This window comes from Meles meles, chromosome 8 (genome assembly GCF_922984935.1).
Source record: "Meles meles chromosome 8, mMelMel3.1 paternal haplotype, whole genome shotgun sequence".
NCBI classification, from domain to species: Eukaryota; Metazoa; Chordata; class Mammalia; order Carnivora; family Mustelidae; genus Meles; species Meles meles.
Window position 1 is genome coordinate 20398790 of NC_060073.1, and position 26431 is coordinate 20425220.

At 46.3% G+C, this 26431-nt stretch overlaps 1 protein-coding gene and 1 long non-coding RNA gene across 9 annotated transcripts; one reads left to right on the plus strand and one right to left on the minus strand.

Moving 5' to 3' along the window:
• Nucleotides 1–718: 718 nt before the first annotated feature.
• On the minus strand, nucleotides 719–9642 carry SLC35C1 (solute carrier family 35 member C1). Of its 8 annotated transcripts, XM_046017624.1 has the most exons (4): nucleotides 9378–9642; nucleotides 9110–9288; nucleotides 6751–7277; nucleotides 719–2979 (listed from the first exon to the last, which is right to left on the minus strand). In XM_046017624.1, exons 3-4 carry the CDS (start codon nucleotides 7244–7246, stop codon nucleotides 2420–2422), a joined length of 1056 nt encoding a protein of 351 aa, XP_045873580.1. In that variant the 5' UTR covers nucleotides 7247–7277; nucleotides 9110–9288; nucleotides 9378–9642; the 3' UTR covers nucleotides 719–2419. The 8 variants fall into 8 exon arrangements, with proteins under 8 accessions (XP_045873580.1, XP_045873577.1, XP_045873579.1 ...); XM_046017621.1 differs by lacking the exons at nucleotides 9110–9288; nucleotides 9378–9642 and adding an exon at nucleotides 8950–8979; XM_046017623.1 differs by lacking the exons at nucleotides 9110–9288; nucleotides 9378–9642 and adding an exon at nucleotides 8635–8752.
• LOC123949902 lies at nucleotides 8057–11593 on the plus strand. The gene is made up of 3 exons (XR_006820096.1): nucleotides 8057–8184; nucleotides 9335–9410; nucleotides 11355–11593. It is a non-coding gene; the product is annotated as an uncharacterized LOC123949902 (long non-coding RNA).
• The last annotated feature ends 14838 nt before the right edge of the window (nucleotides 11594–26431 follow it).

The window sequence follows — 26431 nt, forward strand, 5'->3', positions numbered from 1 at the left end:
AGTGTACACCTGGTCTTTGGGAAAGGCCCCCAGGCCTCTGGAGCCCAATCGCAAAGTCTAGGCTTGGTATGGGCACTGAACGACACCTAGAATGACATCCAGCACCCGTGAGGGTCTGCACTTGCCAAGGAGCTGGTGTATCTCCTTGGGGCACTTAGGAGACACTGGAACAGATGTTGAGGACATTTATAGGTCCATTATTATTATTTTTTTAGGTAGTGACAGTAGTCTTGCTCTCCAACCCACCCTCCTTAGCTCTCCTTGGCCTTGAGTCTGCAAGACCCTTATGAGCATTAATAGTCAGTTAAAGCCTTTGCAATTAGTGGTCTAATTGGCTCATTAGACCATATGGCCTTGATCAAGCCACTCTGGGGAGATCATTGGATCATCATGGCAGCCTCAAACTTTTGGGTGGGGCTACCTCAGGCCACACATGGCAGAGACAGCATGAGACAGTTCTCGGCAGTGCGGCAGACCCTCCAGCAAGCCGTGTTCCTTTTCCAGATGGTGTCACCTGCCTGACTTGGGTGGTTGGTAAGCAGGCCACAGGTAACAAGCGCATTCCCCTTGGTTGATTGCAAGGGCGATCACGCAGCCCTGCCAGCCACACTGCTTGTTTTGTGCTGGTTTTAGTCCGTCAACAGGCCATGTGGCCATGGGACTGGCCCCTGCGGTTCTTGTGATTACAAGACACCCTTCAGCAATAACCATCAGAAACTTCGAAAAAATAAAGGTTTATTACTTATAGGATCTGGAAACCACACAGCACACCTGGGGCCACACAGCGAGGTGGTGATGGGGGGGACAGGGAGAGAGAATGAGAGAGCACATGCAGGCCTGGGTTTCTGTTTTTATTGGGGGGGTCAAGGGTTTTGTGGGCTCCCTCTTTATTGGTGAGTTCAAAACATAGGAGTGGAAATTTAAAAGTGGAGGAGAAAAAACAAACAAACAAACAAACGGCCCAAATGATCAGTTACTGAAATCAACCAAGATCTTAAAAACCAAGGGGCCTCTCTGATGGGGGAGGCGGCCTGGCTCTTTGTCTGGTGCAGTGGCTGGCCATCTCTGATGTGGCTGCTTCAGCCCTCAGAGCTAAGTCAGGCACTTGCTTTGCAGAAAAGACAAGACCCCAGCGGTGGGGGTTTACACTACAGTGTCTTACTCCCGTTTCCATTCAGGGCATCAGGCCTTATTCACTTCCTCAGAAACCACCTTGAGTTAGAAGCCCGCCCTCCCCAACCCTTCACCCTCGTGAGGACTAAAAACATGAGGGCATTATCCCAAGGAGACGGAGTGCAACAGAAGGGACAGGGACTGTGAAGGCCGGCATGAGGTCACGGGGCAGGGGTGAGGGGAGGAGAAGCTTCTCTCAGCCTTAACCTCAGGGAAGAAACGTGGTAGTTTATCTCCTTCATCAGAGCCAGGTTGCAACCCCTGCACAAGGATCAGGATCTGGGAATGGCAAAGCACCGCAGGGGAGCGGGGGGGGTGGGGGCTCAGAGCCAGGAACCTTGCTCTAGCAGCCCCCTTGAGGATGCAGCTCTGAGAAGGCCAAGCTGGGAGGTCTCACCTGGGCTAGGTGCCCCTCCGGAGGGGAGGAAGGACACTTCCTTGTGTCAGGGATTGGGGTGGGTGTTAATGGCCCTGCTTCACCTCTTCAAGCTGTGTGGCTCCCTGTGTTCAAAAGCTGGGAACACAGGGTATGGATGGTGGGAAAAGGGCGCTTTCCCATGAGGTACCCCATTCCCAGGCCTATTCCCAGCAGGCCCTGGGGGGCCCAGGGCCGGGGTCGGGGACAAATGATCCTCTGTGCCCTTCCATGGGGCCTGCTGGGCTGGATGCAGAGAAGAGGGAACACTTGTCAGTTTCCTCCCTCAGCCCTGTCCACACTTTCCTCTAGAAGGCGGCTGATTTGTGGGATCAAAACTCCACTCCTTGTCTTGGGACTCAGAGAGATGAGGTTTCCCCAATCCCTTTAGTTGGTCTGTGGTGGGGTCGCACCCCCATCTCCCCTGGGTGCGAGTAAAGACTTACTGCTGTCCCTAAATGGTTGTGGCCTGTCCCCAACTCCAAAGGTCACGTGGAGGTAGAAAGTCCTGGAAGGGGGACAGGAAGGGGTGCTGCCTCCCTGAAAGTGAGGGTTCTTCCAGAGAACCCAAGTGGCTGTTCCCATGGGGTCCCATCCTCCCTAGAGGAGGATAAAACCCAGAAACAGGGCATGGGGTTGAGATAGGTTTGGCCACTTTCTGACATCCCTTGACAACACTGGTTTCATTTTAACCACCAGACTGTGATCAGGTTTGTAAACAATACCCCCTCCAGATCCCCTTCTCAGGGTCCAGAGAGATGTCTTCATGGCTATTTGGGCCCTACCCTGGCCTTTTCCCCAACTGGGCCATCCCCAGGTCCCTGGAGCAGCTCACACCCCCATGCTGCTCTTCTCCTCCTCTTTGGGTCTGGGTTCCTCCTGAATCTTCTTCATCTCCCAGCCCCGGACCCAGGTGTAGGCAGAGGAGCCCCCCAGCACCATCATGTTGCTGGTCCACCAGAGGAAGCTCTTGGTCTCCTCGTAGTAGAGCACCGCCAGCACCGTCTGGGCACAGGCTTTGGCCGTGCCGGACACGTTATGGGTCAGGGGGCTGGTGAACTTGATCTGTAGACCAGTCACGTAGCCAATGGCAAAGCCGAACAGGCCGCCCAGGGTCATCATGCCCCAGAAGTGGGCGCTGCCCAGCTGGGAAAAGTCGCGGAGGGCCTGCAGCTCCCCCAGCAGCAGGAGCAGGGGCAGGAAGAGGACGCAGGCATTGACATTGTTGTAGAAGGTCAGGCGCCAGATGCTGCCATCCACGGCCGGGAGCACCTTCTTGGTGTAGATGGCGTTGAGCGAGACACAGAGGCTGGCCAGCACACCGAAGAGGGTGCCCGTCCAAGACAGGGTACCCTCTGCCCCCTCCTGGTCCACACCAAGCCAGAAGCCACCTGCAGGGGGTAGAGGAGAGGGGTAAGGGGAATGAGGACAGGGAGGAAGAAGGACAGAGAATTTTGCCACTAGAGTGTAATGCAGTCCTCACCCTCCCATCCCTCCCATCCCTCCCTGCCCTGTCTGCAACAGAGGCATCCAAATGCTCGAATACATGCAAAGCACCATACGAGGGCTGGGAAGTGGCCCAGCACACGAACGCTTTCTCGGGAGCTTCCATTCTAGCAGAGTGGGAAGACATTAAAACGATTCATTTCCCAATTATTTCTTTAATTACAATTGTAATGAGGGCCATAAAACAGTGCAGTGTGCTCTGAGAACCCATAATCCACGACTGTGCTGCCTTGAGGCATCTGGAAAGTTACATTGGAAATGAGCTCCAAAGGGTTGAGCGCTTCGTGTTAAGGTGACTTGGGGCAAGTGACTTCAGGTCCCAGAGTCTCGGCTTCCTTGTCTGTAGAATGGGAGCCTATAATGAGTTTGAGCCACTTGTGGCCTGAGGTCTTTGGGGAGTCTTTTGGACACTCTTTTGGACACTCGCTCTGTTTTGCCTCCTGCTCACAGAGCCTCCATGGCTCCCCATTGCTCCCCAAGACTGCACTCTTCCGCCTGCCACACTGGCCTTCCTGCACCTTTGCCTGTCTCTGTCCCATGATTGTCCCAAGTTGTCTCTCTCATCTTCCTGCTTCTCACACTGGGACACAGTGTCCTTGTTTGTGTCCTGCACCAGAAACGCCTTCGTCCTTCTTTCTGGGGGATTCTACTCAAGCGTCAAGGTCAAAGCCCCCCCCCCCCCCCCCCCATCCAGGGAGTAAGTCTTTCTTAAAACCAGACCTCCCTTTGGCCTTTTCCTGCCTGGGCTTCCTTGCCAAGACCCCTTGCCTGTCCTGAGCTGTTAGGCGTCTGCTCCTGGGGACAACTATACCATCTCTTTAGCGAGACCCCACCTTCTGGGGAGGCAGAGGCTGAATCCTGGTGTCAGAGAGATTTGGGCTCTAATCGGGTTCTGCCGTTGAGAGGCTGGGTGGCCTGAGGAAAGTTGGCTAAAGTTTTCTAAGCTCCCATTTCCTTCATCTGGAGAGACCTGGGTCATTTTCTTGACCCCCTCCTCCAACCAAACGACTTCCCACTTGCAACCAGAATGATCTTCCTAAAGTACAGATAGATCTGCTTAAAGCCCTTCCTCGCCTACTACCCTCAGGAAACCTTCCAGACATACTTAACTTGGGCAGCCTCCTGTCTGGGGAATCCCGCTCTGGCCCGAACAGGAAGAAACGCATGGGTACTTTTTTCTGTCTAGAACATTCTCTCCTCACCCCTTCCTTATACCCATCAAGTACTTCCTCCAGAGCACTTGCTTGGATTACCCCATTCCCGATGCCGTCTTCCTTGCCACCCCCACCAGGTTCTCTTCTACACCCTAATCACAGCCTCACCCCTGCAGCAGAACTCACGGCCAGGCATCACCACCATGCCCATCCACCTTTGCCAGATTCGTATCCCCAAAGTTTGGCATGATCTCTGGCATATATCCGGCTGCCAGTTAGTGTTTGTTGACTGACTGAGTGACCACAGGAAAGGAGGTTGTTCCGGAGATGGCTTTGAGGGCTGAAGGAGATCAGGTGTCTTCTACAGTGTAGGCCCTCATGTGCGGTATTCTCTCTCTTGGCAAACAGCTATCTGTACACCTGCTCCGGGGGTGTGGAGGATTGCCCAGAGCACCCTCCGTCCTCCTGCTCACTACTTTCTGAGTCCAGGAGGGACACCCACCACAAGTTTCTGCATCCTAGAGGGGCTCCCATCCAGAAGGAGCTCTGAAAAGTACTGTGAAAGGAGCAAGGGCCTAGGAATAGTCACTGGAAACCCAACTTAAGGGGGAGCCCAGCTGAGAGGGGGCCAGGTCTGGGGCCGTCAGGGAGCACCAGCTGCCCCAGCTCGGCCCCATGGGTATGACCAGCGAATATGACCTTTCTTAGGAGCTATCATGTAATCAGCTACTTTGATTACTTTTAGGACCTGGGCCCAGTTTCCCTAGTGACTTCACCTTTCTGTATGCAAATTTCCTTCCCATCCCAGATTCCCCATACCCCACACCGCACCTCCTGATGTCTGTAGGGCTCAACTGAAGATTCCTGGGGCATTTGGCTAAATGAGGCCTGAACTCTGCATCAGCTCTGGAGGGGCCGGCTTTGCGGAGCGGGGGGGAGTGCAGGCAGCTGAAAATCTGTCAGGGGCCTCAGCCGCTCCTTCTGCTCTAACCTCAGCATCTCCCCTCTCCCCTCTCCCAACTTGGGGCTGGACCAAGGAGTCTAAGATCCAGCAGCTGCTCGATGAGGGTGACATTTTCTAGGACGGGTGGCAGGGGAGGGGCCCTTGGCCTGGGACTCTGAGATGCCAGCAAAGAATATATAGGTCAATCAGCAAGAACTTTACGGCACCAGGAAAAACAGGTTCGAAGAAAAGGCCACATTCCTGGATGACAGAGCACTGGGCGGATTCTGAGGGAAGTGGGTGCTCCTTTCCCCAGAATGCTGCAAGAAACCATTCTGTGACCATGGAAATAGTCTATCATCTGTGCTGTCCAATACAGTAGCCACTGGCCACATGAGGCTACTGGGCACTTGAAGTGTGGCTACAGAATCAGGTTATAACACCAGCAACTAAAGAACTGAATTTTATTTAATTATTTATTCATTTTTTTAAAAAAGATTTTTACTTATTTATTTGACAGAGATCACAAGTAGGCAGAGAGGCAGACAGAGAGTGAGGGGGAAGCAGGCTCCCCACTGAGCAGAGAGCCCAAAGCGGGGCTTGATCCCAGGACTCTGAGATCATGACCTGAGCCGAAGGCAGAGGCTTTAACCCGCTGAGCCACCCCAGTGCCTCCCTGAAGAACTGAATTTTAAAAATGTCATTGCATTTGAATGAACTTTGGAATAGACACATGTGGTCAGTGGCTAGTGTGCTGGCTAGCGCAGCTGCAATCCTAGGGCACAAGAACAGAGCAGAGGGGTTCAAAACATAGGCCTGGGAGTCTGGCCAGTCTGGGTTTATGCCCCTCCCCGGCTACTTCCTTGCTGTATGGCCTTGGACAAGTAACTTAACCTCTCTGAGCTTCAGTTTCCTTGTTGGTCTGGAGTTGATGAGGGTGATGTTACCACTCAGGGAACCTCTGGGGAACACAGGAGATGCTCTGTGGGAATGATCAGCACAATGTTCCCACCGATAATTCTTCCTCTTTCAGGGCCAAGTGTGGAAAGACAGCTGAGACCTCTCAAAGCTTATTATTTTCTACTCTCTTAGCCATTACTACAAGCCTGCGAGGTCAGAGGATGATGGCATATTTAGTGCAAGATGTATTCTCTCCTCTGGAAATAGCACTGGATGGGGGAGTCAGGGCACTTGAACCCTTGAGAAGCAATACAGTGGTCAAGCCTAGGGAGCCAGACTGCTTGAGGTCAGATCCCAGCTCTGCCGCTTATTAGCTGTGTGATCTTCAACAGATTACTGGACTTTTCTCTACCTTGGTTTTCCCCTCCCACTCTGTGCAATGTAAATTATAATCCCATCTCGTTATGAGGGGTCCACGCTGGGCCCCTAAGTTGCTGGGTGACCTCAGGAAGCTTATTCTCTCTGGGCCCCAGGCTCTTCTTCACATGACTCTGGGCAAGGGAACCGGGCTGATAAAGTCCAAAGATGCTTGGCAGGGTTGCTCTTTGGGGTTTTGGTCCCCCGTGCCCCCCTCCCCATGGCCCTGGCTGGCTACTCACCGATGATGACCCCGCAGGTGAGCAAGGCATAGAAGGAGGTGGTCTGCTTGAGCAGCAAGTAGGAAAGTAGCACGTTGAAGACGGTGGTAAGTGAGCGGCCCACGTTGTAGAAGGCCACCCCGACGTACTTGAGGCACAGGTTGTTGAACGTGATCATGCCGATGAAGACCACGGACAGGGGCAGGACGCTGCGGGCCACCCTGAGGTCCAGGCGCAGGGAGGGAAAGTCCATGGTGCCGGGGCAGAGGGTGGCCAGGGTGCTGAGGCTCTTGCACAGCACTGTGGTCACCAGGCACTGGTAGAAGGTGACGAAGATGGGGGTGTCCAGCTGTAGGGAGGGGCTGTCCAGCAGGTACTTGTTAAGGAACACCATGGAGATAGAGGTGGCCCAGTAGAGTGACACCACCAGGGCGATCTGCAGTGCCCGCAGCAGGAAGGGCTTCTCCTTGCTGGCCTCTGCCTCGCCCGAGGGGTCGGAGGTCCCCATCAGTGCCATGTGCAGGATCCGGGACCGCTTCAGAGGGGCCCTGTTCATGACAGCAGAGGAACTGGGTCACCCTACCTCCAGAACTAGAGTGCTGGGCAGTCCACTCCTGCCTGCTCTCTGCCAGCCACAGCCCTCAACTGTCACATTGGGGGTTGGCCTAGAGGCCTCCCCATCCAGAGGTTCTGTTTTGGGGGTCCCTACAACCTGCTCCCACTCTGAGGGGGCGCATGAGACAAGACACGGGGAGGGGTGAGGAATGGGCTAAGGTTAGAAGACTTGTCAGGAGAGAAGGGCCTCGTGCCTGGTAGGGATGAGTCTCAGGAAGAAGGGAGGGGAGAGGGAAGGAAGAAGGGGAGGAGGAGGAAGGCAGGGCGAAGGTGCTGAAGAAGGGCGGAGGACAGCCTGGGGGAGAGAGGGAGTCTTGGGCGTCTGCAGGGAGAAAGGGGAGGCATGCAGGAAGCTCAATGGAAGGTGGGCGTGCGGGGGCGTTGGGAGAGAGGGGTGCAGGGAAGGTCAGAGGTGCTCAGGGCGGGGTCCGAAGGACGCAAGAGGAGGCCGGGCCGGCCCAAGCCCGAAGCGGGCAGCCCTCCCGAGCCCCAGCTCCGGTTCAGCAGCGGAGCCTCCCGACAACCGAGGCCGCGCTCCCCCGCGAGGCGGGCCCGGGACTCATTTCCTGACACGCCCCCGACCCCTCCTTAAAGGGCCCGCACGCCTGGCGTCACCCTTAAAGGCACAGCCCGCGAGAATCAGCCTTCAGAGTCGGGCTTGCGTGTGGGCCCCCAACCGCCTCTCCGCTCCTGCGCGCTCCTAGCTCGGGCATGGTGGGGGACGATCGGCCTCCGCAGAAGGTTCCTATAGGTGCTTGAGCCTCGGCCACCTTGAAAGCCCTCCCCCAACCCCAGCTCCGTCTCCACCAGAAGCTAACCCCGGACTCCGCTCACCTGCAGGTCCGCCGCCCCCTCCCCTATCCCGGGCCCGACCGCACCCCCCTAGCCTCGGCAGCGCCTCGTGTCCCAGGGCGCCTAGACAACCGCTACCAGCCCCCCATCCCTCTATTAGCCCTAGCTCACTCTCCCATGTCGCATTCCATTCCTTTCCCTCACTTTCACTTTTCCCATCCCTCTTCAAAACCTGAGGACCGCCTCCCCCCACCCCCCCAACCCGTGGCGCTCCCGTAGGCCGAAGGCCACAATACCCCTTCAGGACTTCAATCAGTCTGCGCGATCTCTCCGCCCCTCCCCCCCCAAATCCGAACACAGCCTATGTGAGCCTCCAGGCAACACACCCCCTACTCCATCCTCCTTCTAAAAAACCTTTTCTTCAAGAGGGGCCCAGCCGCTAGCTCGGGCCGCAGGGCTGGCGTTCCCCGGCCTCCGTGGGGACCCGGCGGCGCTCACCTCCTCTAAGGCACTGGCCTCCCGCCCGCGCTGCCGAGCGCTGCACCTGCAGCGCCACACCTGCAACACCGCGCCTAGGGCGCTCCCGCCGGAGAAGACTTCCTGCTCCCCGACCCGGGCGCGGGCGCCCAGCCAACCTCTCCTGCCTGCTCCCCACGTGGGCCCCGCAGGTGGCGGCGGGACGACCCGGGCCCCAGCCTGACCTTGGCCCCGGGCTGTCCAGCCAGTCGTGGGAGCACGGGTCCTTCTGTTTCTAAGACCACCCGAGGCCCAGTACCCTTGCCCGGCCCGCCCGGGATACCCCACTCCAATTACCGCCGCTTCCACGTCCCAGGACCCGGCTTCATCCCTGGCCTGCCGCGCGCCCCGCGCCCCTCGCCCCGCACCCCGCCTGCGCTTCCAGGAGAGCGCGCGGGAACCGCTTCCTGCTCTAGTAAGCCTGGAAAGTCGGCACCAGCCCGGGTAGGTTACTCACCAGGCAGCCTGGAGGGCCGACTTCTCCCTGGTTCTTCCTCTGGCACCAGCGTTGGGCGGCTCACCTCTGAGTTCTTTTTGTTGTAAAAAGGAGGGGGCTGGCGGGACAATTCCAGGGGGTCCCAACGTCCTTGCTCATTACTCTGGCTGGTTTGGTTGAAAGTAGGTACTACCATCTGTCTGTAGTATTTCAAACACCATTTAATTAGTACCATTTAATTTACAGGTGAGATGTCTTAGATCTGCTTTAAAATACTCAGAATACTCACCAGAGAGCGAGAGCGAGAGAGAGACGTGGATAGGTAAAACAAGATAGGCAAAATGTTGATAATTTTATAAGAGTCATTTTACTTTTGTGTACATTTGAAAATTTCCATAAGAGGGTAAAACCTATGGTGTACGTTTAAAGTCTCACGTGCTAACTGATAAACCCTGGGCCCAGTTTAACACAGCCCTTGGTAGGCTATGCGGAACCGGAGGGGTTACAGGGAAATAAGCACCATCCGCAAGCCCCAAGGAATGTGCAAATGCCCAGAGTGAGCTCTGCCCCAGGCCTACCCTCTTCCATCATCAGGCCTCTGGCCCTTGCTCTCAGGGACCTGTTCTACTCCCCCTTCCTCCAGAGCTGGAACTTCCTGGTTCCTAGTTATGGGCTGGTCTCCTGGTGAAGATTGCCATCTGGTTAACTTGCCACCTTGGGGATCAAATTTCTGGCGTGGAAGGACTAAAAGGGACTGGTCATCAGAATCCTGCTTGGAGAGTCTCATTCCAGGGCCAAACTTTGAAGGCTGTGGGCTTCAGTTTGTTAAAAGCAAATCAATGCCTCTTTGCTTTTCTATGTTCCTATGACAAATAATTTAATGACAAACAGGGCAAACTTGTCTGCAAAAGGCCCTGGTTTCCTGGAAGGGCCCTTCTTGGCACATTTAACAGAATTAATTTATCTGATGAATGTGCTGCCACTTTGAGCCCCTAGGGTAGAGACGCATGCTGTATGTAGGACAGACGCTCTTCACTGAGAGAGACCAGGGGCAGTCCCTACTGGGTATGTGGGGCACAGCCTGGGGTCTGCACATGTATCCCTGTCTCCAGTCTCTCTCCTTACATTTTACCTGAAATTCCACCATTAGCTTCAGTCTCCTGCATTAAGGTTGTAATAGGCCAGTAGGGCAAGTTTCCCAAACTCCAATCCTTTTTGTTCGTCATGAAGAAAAGGGAAGAGGAGTGTGTTTTTTTAGGGGGCCTAAGTCCCTGGGAGGTACCCTCTGTGCACCATTGATTTGCTTTTTATTTTTTCTTAAGGATTCTTAATTGTCGAAACCATTCATCAAGGATGAGGTTTTAGGTCTTGTCAAGAGTAATTATCCAGTGTGTGAACTTGGTGTGAGGCAGAACATAAGGTCATCAACGTGGCAGGTGGAATGCTGTATCCAGGAAGGAGGGCCCCTTAAGGGAGGAGTTCTGTTCTTGCCTTGGCTGGGAGCCACTAATGACCTCAGAAGGCATTCTCTTCCAGACACAGTGACCGGAACTAACCTCCCCGGTGTAGGGGACAGTGGATGTGTATCAGTAGGGCCTGAGAGTTTCTGGGAACACACAGATGTCAACTATCTCATTCCTGAGTTCAACAAGGACTCCTGAGTCTACTTTGTGTGGTGGACACTATGAGTTGTCTACCAAAATTCATTCTCCCATTTGACTAAGATAATTGGACAGTAGCCGATCACGTGGTTGCCCAGCCAGAGACTACATTTTCCAGCCTCCCTTGTGGGGATGTGAACCATGTGACTTAACGGATGGTAAAAGGAAGTGATACATGCTATTTTCCAGGTCTGAGCCCTATGACTTCAGGTGTGTGCTCTTCCATGCTCTTGTCTCCCCTCCCCATAACCTGGGACCCGAATATGTCTATAGCCCAGCTATGACCATGCAGGCAAGGTGAATGTCTTGGGGGCTCTGGGAGCAATATGATGGAAAGAGCCAGGGTCCCTGATTGTGTGGAGCAGAGACATTCACCAGCGTGGACTGCCTACATTGAAACTGTTAAACGAGAGGGAGATCAGCTTATGTTCTTTATGCACCTGTGCGGTTACAAAGGGATCTCTGTTACAGCTGCTTTGCCTTTAGCCACATACCCACTGTAGTCTGTATTCCTTTCTTTTTGCATACATATTCTCTAGGCAAAATTGAGAAGGCATGACATAATTATAATGATCTCTGACTCTCTCTCTCTTGCTCTCTTTCAGTTTATTATCTATCCCTCCACCCATTCATCCATTCATCCATCCTGTCCTTATCCGGAACCTGGCACACACCTGCCATAGTGGTTGCTCAGTACCTATTTGTGGAATGAATGGAAGTCAGACCACCAGAAGAAGTGCTTGAAAATCAAGGCCAGTTTAAGACCTTTATTGTCCTCCCTAAGCCCTGAAAGTGGATGAGGCTCCTCATGTATCCCATATGTAATTAAAAATTAAAAATTAATGCTAAACTGTAAAATAAATGTAAGCAGAGCAAAAAGTGTTCTGATTTTTTCCTTTTTTAAAAAATTTTAAAATTTAAACTCAATTTAGTTAACATGTAGTGTCTTATTGGTTTCGGGGGTAGAATTTAGTGATTCATCAGTTGTATGTAACACCCAGTGTTCATTACATTACGTGCCCTCCTTAATACCCATCATCCAATTACCCCATCCCCCTCCCCTCCCCCGCCCCTCCCCTCCAGCAACCCTCAGTTTGTTCACTGTGGTTGACAGTCTCTTATGGTTTGCTTCCCTTTCTGTTTTTATCTTATTTTTCCTTCCCTTCCCCTATGTTCATCTGTTTGGTTTCTTAAATTCCATTCTGGAGTGAAATCATATAATAATTGTCTTTCTCTGACTTATTATTTTTTTAACTTTTTTTTTTTTAAAGATTTTATTCATTTACTTGACAGAGAGAGATCACAAGTAGGCAGAGAGGCAGGCAGAGAGAGAGAGGAGGAAGCAGGCTCCCTGCTGAGCAGAGAGCCCGATACAGGGCTCAATCCCAGGACCCTGGGATCATGATCTGAGCTGAAGGCAGAGGCTTTAGCCCCCTGAGCCACCCAGGTGCCCCTCTCTGACTTATTTTGCTCAGCATAATACCCCTTAGTTCCATTCACATTGTTGCAATTAGTAAAATTTCATTCCTTCTGAGGGCTGAGTAATATTCCCCTGTATATATATACCACTTCTTTGTTATCCATTCATCTATCAGTGGACATCTGGGCTCTTTCCATATCTGATTTTTCTTATGAATATTGGGATTTTTTTTGAAAATAATATAATCTTTCCAGAAAAAAATATAATAACTTTCCTTTGCCAGTACTTGATGTAGACACACTAATTATTTACACTAGGAGCTGGCAAACTTTTTCTGTAGATAACCAGAAAGTAAAAATTTTAGACTCTGTGATCCATACAGTCTCTGTAGCAGCTGCTCAACACTGCTGTCGTAGTGTTGTAAATAAATGGGTGTGGCTGTGTTTCAATAAAACTTTATTTACAAAGATAGGCCATGGGCCAGATGTGGTTTATTGCCTGTAGTTTGCTGACCCCATTTTACCCTATATTAATTTCTCCTTTTTTCCTAGTAATGTCACCCATATTTTATTTGTATGTCGTGTTTTCCCCTAAGAATACCTACTTTTCAGAGTCCTTGTTGCTGGAAAGTAGCACGTATCACCTTCTTTTACCAGCCATTAAGTCACATGGTTCCCCTCCCCACAAGGGAGGCTGGATACTTTTAGCCAGTGAGTCATAAATTGCAGATTTCTGGGAAAGTTTTTCTTTTTGGATATAAGTATAGTCTTTGTTGCTTCTTTTTCTTATATGTTCTTTGTCTGTGTGTGTGTGTGTTTAAGATTTTGTTTATTTATTTGAGAGAGAGAGGGAAAGCACAGAGGGAGAGTGACAGAGAGAAGCAGACTCCCCGCTGGACAGAGAACCCCACGTGGGCCTCCATCCCAGGACCCTGAGATCATGACCTGAGCCGAAGGCAGATGCTTAACCCACTGAGCCACCCAGGTGCCCCATGTGTTCTATCTTTAATGCACACCTGAGTTCTGGAAGGGCAGCAGCTCTCTTGTCACCATGAGACAAAAGCTCTGAGGAGGAAAGCTAAGGGTGGCAGATCAGAAGCACAGAGATGAGCTGTCATCACAGCCCTTGGCTGCTTGTTCCTTATTGTAGAAGATGAACAAACCGCCGCTATCAACGCGAGCCGTTGCAGCGCGGTGCTCTGTCTTTGGCAGGCAACCATAGTCCCAATTGCGATAGTGCTCTAATGTGTAATTCATTGTTGCTGGAACTCATGCGTAAGATTCCGGGAAGGCTTGGGATTGGCTGGTACTGGGTCTGAGCCAACAATGTAGGGGACACAAATATCAGGGAGTGAAGCCAACCTGCAGAGCTGGCGGTGCGGCGGCGAATTCCGAAGGAAGAGCCCATTTGCTGGAGAAGCATGAGGAGCAGAAGAGCCAATGTCAGGATAGGCGAATCCCAAATCTTGGGGGTGCATGGCCAGGGATGAGGGCTTGTCAGCAAAAAGGAGGTCCTCACATGGGAAAAAAGCAGGAAAACTGCAGAGGATTAGCAAAGAGCTAGCTGTTCTTTAACAAAAAATGTCTGGTCTGGCTTCTGGAAATCATCTAGCTTTGGACTGTGCTGGCCTTCTTGTTTTTGTGAGATCTAGAGCAGCCAAAAGTGTTGCTCTCCAAAGCCCCTGTAATATGCATCTGTGTAATCTACGAGCAGGTTTGCGGTCTCCCCCAGATTAGGAGTTTATCTGTGGGGATTGAGAACCACGGTCGGTATCTTTGTTTTATATGCAACACGTCAGTCCTTGCAATGCTGTTATTAGGGGTCGTCTCATTATCACCCTATTTTACAGATGAAGAAACTGAGACCCAGAGATGTTGATTCACTAGCCCAAGGCCACCCAGGGAGGAAGTGAGAATCAGATCTGAACCCAACCCAGTCTGATGGCTGAGCTCAAGTTCGTCCTCTTGCATAAACTCAGCTCATCCTGAGCCCAGGTTTTCCGGTCAGTGTCCTGGATCCCTAGGCCTAGGGAGTGATGCTGGTCTCAAAGGTAAAAGGCTCTGATTCTCACTCCAGCGACAGGGGATAGCTTGTTGAAGCAAAATGGAATTTACTGGCTCAGGTCATTGGAAAGTCCAGGGGGAATCCTGGCTTTAAGTGCAGCTTGACCCAGCAGCTCAAAAATGTCATCAGATAGATCCTGGTTTGGGCCCTTCTCGAAGGATTGGCTTGTTCTCAGGCTCCCTGTGATGGCGAAATGGTTTCAAGCCTTCCAGAGCTTATAGCATTCAGAGTTTTTTTTTTTTTTTTTTTAGATTATTTATGTATTTATTTATTTATTTGACAGAGAGACTGAGAGAGCACAAGCAGGGGGGAACAGTGGGGAGAGAGAGGGAGAAGCTGGCTCCCCACCGAGCAGGGAACCCGATGTGGGGCTCCATCCCAGGACCCTGGGATCACGACCTGAGCCAAAGGCAGACGCTTAACAGCTGAGCCACCCCGGGCACCCTCAGCCCTTAGAGTTTTGTTGTTGTTGTTTATTTGTCTGTCTGTCTGTCTGTATTTAAAAGATTTTATTTATTTATTTGACAGAGACACAGTGAGAGAGGGAACACAAGCAGGAGCAGTGGGAGAGGGACAAGCAGGTTTCCCTGAGGAGCAGGGAGCCTAATACAGGGCCCAATCCCAGGAACTGGGATGATGACCCAAGCCAAAGGCAGACGCTTACCGACTGAGCCACCCAAACCCCCCTATTTGTCTGTGTTTAAATAGACTATTTTTAAAAATGACTTTCCCAGGTGCCCTAAACAGACTATTTTTAAGAGCAGTTTAAAGTTCACAGCAAAACTGAGCAAAAGGTACAGAGATTTCCCATTTTCCCCGACATTCAGGTGTTTTAGTCCAGTGGGTAAAAAAGAATTCACCGTCTCTCCGAAGCCATGAGGTTCTGAGTAGTCTGGCTCTTGTCATCTAATGACTCTTGACTAATCACTGCTGTCAGTTGAACAAACCCAGACTCTAGCTGAAGCCCGGCATCGCAGGCTCCAGCCCTTGGCCCCACAGAGGTGGTGTGAGGATGGGGAGACGATGGCTCTGGAACTGAAATTTGGGCGGTATTGTCTGAAGAAGAGAGATGGATGCTGGCGAGTGGCTAACATGCACTGTGCGGCACCAGGACTGGATGGGGGACAGGGTATCGGGAAGGTTGCATGGATCTCTTCCCTCCTCCGCTCCTATGGTTCCGCTTTGTTCAGGGCTCTCCCACACTCACCCTAAAGCTGGCTAAGTTCTTCTCCTGCAGGATTCAGTGCAAACCTGACCTCCACAGGGCACCTTCCAGTTAGATAAGATCCCCCTGATACGCACTCCTGCTGTTAGCCTCTGTCGCTGAGAGGCGAAGAGACGATGCACTATAGGCAACGATTCTCTTTTTGAGTAAGAATGTCCCGGTCTCACTTTAGAAGTGACCCACCTCCTCTGGCTTTTGCAGTCTTGGGAGTGGGGGAGTCAATCAGTTCACAAGCTTGCTTTTCTCTGGCCAAAGGGGGGTGGGTACACAACACAGGCCAGGCCAGTGAACCCGTTGGTGATTTTTCATTTGAGATGGAGCCTGGCGCAGAAACAGCCACTGCCACCACGAGACCTAAAATTGGTTACCTGGGATGGATCGTGGCGGCCACCGCCGAAAGCCTGGTTTCCTGCCCCAGAGCCTCCCTGCCCGCTGTTCCTTCTCAACCCCGTGCTGCTTTTCCCTCTGTTCTCCGAGCGACCCTGCCATCTTCCAAGGCCCTCTTTATACACGTTGGCTGGAGTCCGTATCTTTTGCTTGCAGTCAGAGAAGCCTGAGCACGAGTGTGGGCATTTCCATCTGTCCAAGAAGAGGGGTCAGGGTAGGAACCAGCCAGCTCCAGGGAATAAATCTCGTTTCCATAACCCCATTTCTCCCCCAAGTGCTGGGGTTCCAAGAGCAGGGTGGGGTAAGGAAAAGGCAGGGCAGCAGGAAGTGTAGACTAGATGTGTAAACACTGGCGTGTTTGCCGAAGGCTGCTGCAGGCGGGTGCAGACAAGGGTGGTTTCTTTCTTTGGGTCTTTGCGCTCAGCCCAGCAGGGGGTACACAGCAGTGGTGAAGGGGGCCCATGTGGTTACCTTGGAATTTGAAATTGGTTTATTTAGCAAACATCTTCTGAATGGTCTTTGTGTAGGAGCCCTGGCTTCGGCGCCTCCCCTCTGTTGGGCTCACTTTGCAGTTCCCATAGGATTTATGGGACAACTTAGGCTGGTATGCCGGTGGCACACATTGGGGCCGGGATGCACCACGTCTATCCTGTACACCGCAGTTTAACAGGTGACTTCTCTCTCTCCAACCAGACTCTCTTGTTTGCCACGGTACCCTGGCGCCTTGCACAGAGCTCGGCATGCGGTGGCTTTTGATAAAAGTTTGTTGCCGGGCTATTGAGCTGTTTCTGGTATGCTGGCGAGCCAAGTGCCCTGTCGATTTCCTGTAAGAGACATCCCAGCCCAGATGAGAACTGTGGTAACTCAGCATGCATGCAGGTTCCATTTCAGCATTCTGACTCAAACCAGGCTCTCCTCTCCGATCTGGGCTTCAGTCTCTGGAAGGCCAACTAGGTTGAATGCTTATTTCAGGGTGGTTCCTGAGATCTGGGAGACTGTGCACTATCCATGTTCCTATGATTAGGAGACAGACCTCATACGGAACCAGTGTAATTACATCAGGAATGCAAACAAGGTGGGGCATTTGAATTTATTATTAATATTCAAACATTTTCAAACATAGGTAAGCATTTTGGAAGAAACTCAAACTGAAAAATCTTCTATTGTGCTTTATATATTGAATTTATCTCAATCAGTACATGAATACACATATATGTATTATGCTAGGGTAAAATAATACAATGATGAGTGATAATTGGAAGATGTTAATTTTAGGCGCAAAATAATTGCTAAGTTTCAAATGTTTAAATAAATAAAAAATTGGTAGGAAAATAGACTCATATGCATGTTAAGAGAGAATGTGTTAGCTAGGTAACTTTAGGAACTTTTCATTCTTTTGGAACCAGTAAATGTTTGTACAAATTTAAATAAGAGTAGTAGGCAGAATAATAGAGTTTCAATTATCTTTTATAATTCCAATCTTTATGGAATTGTTTGGCAGAATAGCATTTTTAACATTAAATAAGGTAACTTCTAAGAACTGCATTTAATTTGTAGTTATTTAATTTCATTTAGACTATTAATTTTTCAAGAAAATGTCAATTTGGGAATTATTCCTGTTTTGTGGTATCAATTAAAATCAAAATGGCTGTTTTGCTGCCTCAGAATTTTACAAGAAAAATTCTACTATCAAGTGCAAGAAAATCAGTGATAATTTGATTTCCACTCACACATGATAAAGAATATAAAAAGTATGAAGGAAAGGGAAGGTGGTTAAAAATAAGGAGCTATCAGGGCACCTGGGTGGCTCAGTGGTTTAAGCCGCTGCCTTCGGCTCAGGTCATGATCTCAGGGTCCTGGGATCGAGTCCCGCATCGGGCTCTCTGCTCGGCAGGGAGCCTGCTTCCCTCTCACTCTTTCTGCCTGCCTCTCTGCCTACTTGTGATCTCTCTCTGTCATATAAATAAATAAAATCTTTAAAAAAAATAAGGAGCTATCCCCCTTATAAATACAAATATTTTGCTCTTCACTTAAAGCTCAGTTGAAAGCGAGAGACTACTTCGTGTAGCAAATGTGCAGAAAGTTCCTTCTGGTCATCAGTGAACTGATATCTGTCCCTATCATTTTGGTTTTTTCCAGAATTTTCCAGAACACAAATGAAATCATAGCATAAATAGCCTTTTGTGCCTGACTTCCACTTGCATAATGCTTTTACCATTCCTCCATGCTGTTTGCATCAACACTTTGACCGTGTGCCATAATTTGATCGTACAGTCATGTTGTGGACTTCTGGGTTTTCTCCAGTTTGGAGGGGGTTATCCTTTCACCATAAATAATAATAATTTATTATATTTATAATTAAATAATATAAAGCTGATTTCTGCAGCTTTATCTTAAATCTTAAAGTCAGGCACTGTGAACCCTCCAATTCTGACTGCCTTTTAAACAAGGCTTGACTAGCCTATATCCTTTACTTTCTCATATAAATTTGAGAATTAGTTTGCCAATTTCTTTTTTTTTTAATTAACATATAATGTACTATTGGTTTCAGAGATAAGGTCTATGATTTAACAGTCTTACATATTGCCCAGTGCTCATTACATCACATGCCTTCCTTAATGGCCATCACCCAGCTACCCAGTCTCTTATGGTTTGTCTCCCTCTCTGGTTTCGTCTTATTTTTCCCTCTTTTCCTCTATGATCCTCTGTTTCATTTCTTAAATTCCACATATCAGTGAGATCATATGATAATTATCTTTCTCTGATTGAGTTATTTCATGTAGCACAATTACCCTCTAGTTCCATCCATGTCGTTGTAAATGGCAAGATTCATTTTGTAATATTCCTGTGTGTGTGTGTGTGTGTGTGTGTGTGTGTATACATACCACATCTTCTTTATGCGTTCATCTGTCAATGGACATCTGGACTCTTTCCATAGTTTGGCTATTGTGGACATTGCTACTGTAAACACGGGGGCGCAGGTGCCCCTTCAGATCACTACATTTGTATCTTTAGGGTAAATACCCAGTAGTGCAATTGCTGGGTTGTAGGGTAGCTCTATTTTCAACTTTTTGAGGATCCTCCGTGCTGTTTTCCAGAGTGGCTGCACCAGCTTGCATTCCCACCAACAGTGTAGGAGGGTTCCCCTTTCTCTGCATTCTTGCCAACACCTGTCGTTTCCTGACTTGCTAATTTTAGCCATTCTGACTGGTGTGAGGTGGTATCTCTCCCTGTGGTTTTGATTTGTATTTCCCTGATACTGAGTGATATGGATCACTTTTTCATGTGTCTGTTGGCCATTTGGATGTCTTCTTTGCAGTAATGTCCGTTCACGTCTTCTGCCCATTCCTTGATTGGGTTATTTGTTCTTTGGGTGTTGAGTTTGGGAAGTTCTTTATAGATCTTGGATATTAGCCCTTTATCTGTAATGTCATTTGCAAATATCTTCTCCCATTCCATAGGTTGCCTTTTAGTTTTGTTGATTGTTTCCTTTGCTGTGCAGAAGCTTTTTATCTTGGTGAAATCCCAATGGTTCAGTTTTACTTTTGTTTCCCTTGACTTTAGAGGTGTGTCTTGGAAAAAGTTGCTTTGTCCACAGTTGACAGGTTAGTGCCTGTGTTCTCCTAGGATTTTGATGGATTCCTATCTCACATTTAGGTCTTTCATCCATTTTGAGTCTATTTTTGTGTGTGGTGTAGAAATGGTCCAGTTTCATTCTTCTGCATGTAGCTGTCCAGTTTTCCCAATGCCATTTGTTGAAGAGACTGTCTTTTTTCCATTGGATATTCTTTCCTGTTTGTCGAGGATTAGTTGATCATAGAGTTGAAAGTCCCTTTCTGGGTTCTCAATTCTGTTCCATTGATTTATTGTCTGATTTCATGCTAGGGCCATACTCTCTTGATGATTATAGCTTTGTAATAAAGCTTGAAGTCTGGAATTGTGATACCCCCAGCTTTGGTTTTCTTTTTCAACATTCCTTTGGCTATTTACAGTCTTTTCTGGTTCCATACACATTTTAGGATTAGTTGTTCCCATTCTGTAGAAAAAGTTGATGGTATTTTGATAGGGAATGCATTGAATGTGTAGATTGCTCTAGGTAGCATAGACATTTTAACAATATTTGTTCTTCCAATCCATGAGCATGGAACTTTTTTCCATTTCTTTGTGTCTTTCTCAATTTCTTTCATGAGTGTTCTATAGTTTTCTGAGTACAGATACTTTGCCTCTTTGGTTAGGTTTATTCCTTATCTTATAGTTTTGCATGCAGTTGTAAATGGGATTGACTCCTTAATTTCTCTTTCTTCTGTCTTATTGTTTGTGTATGGAAATGCAACCAATTTCTGTGCATTGATTTTATATCCTGCCACTTTTCTGAATTTCTGTGTGAGCTCTAGCAATTTTAGGGTGGGGTCTTTTGGGTTTTCCACATAGAGTATCATGTCATCTAGAAAAGGTGAGTTTGACTTCGGCTTGCCAATTTCTACAAAAAAAATTGCTAGGTCTTGGTCTCATCACTGTTTTATCATTTTTAGCATAGAGGCCTTGCACACGTTTTGTTAAATTTATCTCTGATTGTTTCAGGTTTTCTTATACTATTGTAAATGGTACTTTAAAAAAACTCAATTTTTGCTTATTTATTTCTGTATATAGAACACAATTGATTTTTGCATATTGATCTTGTATTCTGCAACCTTGCTTAACTCACTCATAAGCTTTAATAGCTTTTAAAAATAGAATTATTGAGATATAAATCACACACTGTACCATTTATGCACTTAGAGTGTACAATTCAGTGGTTTTTAATATATTCACAGGATCGTGCAATCACCATGATCATTTTAGACTATTTTCATCACCCCAACAAGAGTCCCACATATCCCTTAATAGTCACTCCTCATTTCCCCCAACCCCCTCAGTCCTAAGCAGACAAAATTTACTTTCTGTCTGTATTGACCTATCTATTCTGGGCATTTCATATAAATGGATTCATACAATATGTGGTCTTTTGTGCCTGGCTTCTTTTATTGAACATAATGTTTTCAAAGTTTATTCATTTTGTACCATGTATCAGTACTTCATTTTCTTTTTTTATGGCTATGCATTAGTCAGAATTCCCCAGAGAAACAGAATCAATAGGATATATATATATATATATATATACGTATACACACACACACATATGTATGTATATATGTATATGTATATTTGGGGTGTGTGTGTGTGTGTGAGTATGTATGTATGCATATGTATATTTGGGTGTGTGTGTGAGTATGTATGTATGTATATGATATATCTATATCTATGGAAGGAATGAGGAATTGGTTCATTGTGGAGGCTGAGACATCCCATGATTTGCCATCTGCTGGCTGGTGACCCAGAAAAGCTGGTGGTGTAATTCAGTCTGACTGTGAATGTCTGAGAATCAGAGAATCAAAGAAATTAAAGTCTGAAGGTGGAAGATGACTGGAAATGTACAGTATGGAGATTCTTAAAAAACTTTAAAATACCGTAAAATCCAGTAATGTCACTACTGGGTGTTTACCCAAAGAAAACAAAAATGCTAATTCAAAAAGATGTATGCACCCTTATGTTCATTGCAACATTATTTACAATAGCTGTGTTATGGAAACGACCTAAGTGTCCATCAGTAGTTCAATGGATAAAAAAAGATGTAATACACACACACACAGAGGAATATTACTTAGCCATTATTTTGTAAAATAATGAGATCTTGCCATTTGTGACAACACGTGTGGACCTAGAGGGTAAGTGAAATAAGTCAGACAGAGAGAGATACCATAGGATTTTATGTATATGTGGAATCTAAAAAACAAAACAAATGAGTAAACAAACAAACAAACAAACCCATAATTATGAAGAACAAACTGGTGGTTGCCAGAGGTAGAGGGTCAGGTAGAGGTACAAACTACAGTTATATAATAAAGAAGTTACAGAGAGGAAAAGTACAACATAGGAAATATAGTCAATAATATTGTAATAATGTTGTATAGTTCTGGATGGTAACCACACTCATTCTGGTAAATATTACATAATTTATAGAATTTTCCAATCACTGTGTTATGCAAATAATATAACATTATATGACACTATGCTTCAATAACAAAACTTTTAAAAGGGGGGCAAATTCCTCCTTTCTCTATCTTTTGTTGTATGCCCTCAGTGGATTAGATGATGCCCATCCACACTGGGGAGGGTGATCTACTTCACTGAGTCTGCCAATTCAAAGGCCAATCTCATCTGGAAATACTCTCACAAAAACAACTAGAAATTATGTCTAATCTGGATACCTTGTGGCCAATCAAATTAATATAGAGCTAACCAACAGAGGCTGAATAATATTTCAATGTATGGATATACCACATTTTATTTGTTCACTCATTGTGAATGCACATTGTGTTGTTTCTATTTCCTGATATTATAAATAAGGTTTTTATGAATGCTTAGGTTCAAGATTTTTAAAAAAGATTTTATTTATTTGACAGAGAGAGAGATATCTCAAGAATGCAGAGAGTCAAGCAGTGAGGGGGGAAGCAGGCTCCCCACTGAGCCGACAGCCTGATGTATGGCTTGAACCCAGGACCCTGAGATCATGACCTGAGCCAAAGGCAGAGGCTTAATCCACTGAACCACCCAGGCACTCTGTGTTCAAGTTTCAATTTCTGTAGTTGTAGGGTGGAGTGTTCTACATAATTTGGTTATACCTAGTAAGTATTGGTTTCTTTATTGATCTCTGTCAAGTTGCTCTATCCATTTCTGATAGTGGGATATTGAAGTCTTCAACTATTCTAGAACTGATATTATGGACTGAATGTTTGTGGCCTCCCCTCCAAATCCATATTTTTGAAGCCCTCCCCCGTATGGCTATATTTGAAGATGGGGTGCATATGGAAGTAATAAAGGTTAAGTAAGGTAATAAGGGTAGGGCCCTGATCTGGTAGGATGAATGTCCTTTTAAGAAAGGACATCAGAGAGCTCTCTCTCTCTGTGCATACACATGAAGAGGTCATGGGAACATATTATGAGATCACAGCAGCCTATGAGCCATGGGAAGAGGCCTCAGAATGAAACCTACTTTGCCAGCACCTTAAACTTGGACTTCCCAGCCTCCATTATTGTGAGAAATAAATTTCTGTGGTTTAAACCGTGCAATCTGGGACATTTTGTTATAGTTGCCTGAGCAGACTAATACAATTGTTTCTCCCTTTAATTCACTCAATTTTGCTTCATACATTTGGGTCCCTGTTGTTAGAGACATATATGTTTATAATTGCCATATCTTCATGATGGATTGACTCTTTTATCAACATATAAAGTACATCTTTGTCACTTGTAACAGTTTTTGTCCTAAAGTCTATTTTGTATAATATTAATATAGCCACCCCAGTTGTATTTTAGTTACTATTTGCATGGGATATCTTTTCCCAATTTTTTATTTTCAATGTATTCCTGCCTTTGGATCTAAAGTGAGTCTCTCCTCCTAACTATAGGAAACAAACTGAGGGTTGCTGGAGGGGAGCTGAATGGGCGATGGAGTAATTGAGGGATGGGCATTAAGGAGGGAAGTTGATGTAATGAGCACTGGGTGTTGTATGCAACTGATGAATCACTAAATTCTACCCCTGCAATAATACAGTGTATGTTAATTAAACTGAATTTAAATAAAAGTTAAAAAATAAAGTGAGTGTCTCATAGTCATAATATAGTTGGATAATGTGTGTGTGTATATGTGTATCTGTTTTGCCAGTGGATTTCCATTTGCTTTTTTTTTTTTTAAAGATTTTATTTATTTATTTGACAGAGATCACAAGTAGGCAGAGAGGCAGGCAGAGAGAGAGAGATGGGGAAGCTGGCTTCCCGTCGAGCAGAGAGCCTGATGTGGGGCTTGATTCCAGTACCCTGGGATCATGACCTGCACCGAAGGCAGAGGCTTTAACCCACTGAGCCACCCAGGTGCCCTTTCCATTTGCTTTTTAATTGGAGAACTTGATTTATTTACATTAAAGTAATTACTAGAAGGAAAGACTTCTGTCATTTTGCTGTTTTTCTATATGTTTTGTGTCATTTTTATTCCTCAATTCTTCTACTGTTGCCTTATTTTGTAGTTAGTCAATTTTTCTCTAGTGTGCTATTTTGGTTCCCTTATCTTCTCTTTTTCTGTATGTATTTTAGTTTTTTTTCTTTAGCATTTACCTTCAGGATTACAATTAAAATTGTATTAAATCTACCCTAAATCTAAACATCTAAACTAAATACCAATTTAGTTGCAACAGTATTAAAAAAACTCTGCTTGTCTGTAGATACATTCCCTTCTCTTTATGTTGTTATTGTCACTAATTACATCTTTATACACTGAATGCCCATTAACACAGATTTATACTTAATGTTTTATACATTTGTCTTTTGAATCTTTAGGAAAAGAGAGATTATGAATGAAAAATGCAGAAATATTGCCTTTTATTGCTTACCTTTGTAGCTATTTTTACTATTGTTTTAAAATTCTTCTTATGGCTTTAGTCTAGTCTCTTTTCATTTTTAGCCTGAGTGATCCCTTTAGCATTTATTTTAGAGTAGGTCTGCTAATGATGAGCTCTTTCATTTTTGGTTTATCTGGGGATGTCTTAATTTTTTCTTCATTTTTTGAGGGATAGTTTTGCTGGATATAGAATTCTTGGTTGATAGTGTTCTCTTTCAGCTGTTCTAATGTCATCCCACTGCTTTCTGGCCACCATAGTTTCTAAAGATAAATCAGCTGTTAAGTTTTTTGAGAATTCCTGTATATAGTGTTTCACTTCTCTTTTGCTGCTTTCAAGAATCTCTCTTTGTCTTTGCTTTTTGACAACTTGACTATAATGTCTTGATGTGGATGTCTTTGATTTTCCTGCATTTGATTGTTGAAAAGACAGGTTTGAATTGACCTGATCAGGGTCAGTCACTGCCACAGTTAGGGTCAGTGTCAGTGAGTCAGTCAGTCAAACTCTAACCTTATTTCCTCATTCAGGGCATTCTTCACATAGGACGTTGCAGGAGGGGCATGTGCACGTGTGTGCTTGCAAATATACAGGTGTGTATGCATTTGATGTTGAGAAGCAAGTGGACTGTTGGATAAAAAGCAATTTGGTTGAACAATGAGATATAACTTCTTACCTTTCAGAATTTAAAAAAAAATGAAAAACTGACACTAGGAAATGTTTGCCAGAATGGGGAGCAAATGGGATTCTTTTACACTGCTGGGAGAAAGTAAAATGGTATAGTCCTTTTGGAAAATAGTTTGAAAATGTCTTATATAGTTAAACATATATTTCTTACATGATCCAGGAACTTATTGTTAGGTATTCACTTGAGAGAAGCTAATAATTACATTCAGACCAAGGCCTATGCAAAAATCTTCATCGAAGCTTCATTTGTAATAGCAAAAAGTTGAAGACAGTCCAAATATTCATCAATAGATGAATGGATAAACACAGTGTGGTAGTTTCATGCAGTGGAATACTACTCAGTAAAAATGAAAGAACACTTTGCTTCAAGCAACAAAGTGGATAACTCTCAAAAACATTTTACTGAGTATAAGAAGGTAGACACAAAAGGGTAGTACCAGACAAGTCGTCTTATATGAAATTCTGGGACACACAAACATAAGCTCTGATTATAGAAAACAGATCATTGGTTGACTGGGTGTGGGTGGATTGGTTACAAAGAGGCACAAGGGAATGTTCTGGGGTGATGGATGTGTTCGGTCTCTTATCCATGTCAATATCAATCAATGCCTTGATTGTATGGTTGTTAAATGGGTATATATTTGTCAGAACTTAAACTCTTGCACTTAAAAAACCTGTGCATTTTATTGTATGCAATTACACTTCAGGAAAGCTGATACGAAAAGGTTGGTTGAAACAGTATTTCTGGCCTGTTTTTTAAGTATTAATTTTTATGCACCATGGGGTGGCCCTGGAACTTTAAAAGTGTATTTTAGGTTTTATTGGTATCTCTTTATGCTCCATCTCTGCCTTAAGACTTTTGGGCTTTTAATTTCTAAATAATTTTCCAGCAATTATGCATTTGTCTGACAAAGTTATAACAAACTGTAAAGTTTTCTCCCTAGGTTCGAGTGAATCAGCCGAAAGGAATTTGGTTGGAAATGAATGTTTACAGCCATTAGATCATGTCTTGATAAGGTCGTTGCACCCTGGAGAGATTCTGCAATTTTCATATGCATTTTGAAAAGCAAAAAGCAATTCTGTCTGCTTTTTAGGTTGTTTCGTTTAAAAAATTCATTTCCAGTCATCCATGTCCACTTTACCTATTTAGCTATGTTTTCACAAATTCCACAGAATATTTCTCCTCTCTTCAAGAAGACAGAATTGACAGTTCACAGAAACATTGCCAAACAAACAGAGCAGGCATAATGAATTGAAAGAGATTAGGACGTTAAATTAACGAACAAAAATCCAAGGTCTGAAAGGGAACTATAAGAATGTAAGAACATTGCAACACAAATGCATAAAAGATGATTTCATGAAGTTCCCAAATTCTGTCACGAGCTTGCTTTGTGACCTTGGGCAAGTTCA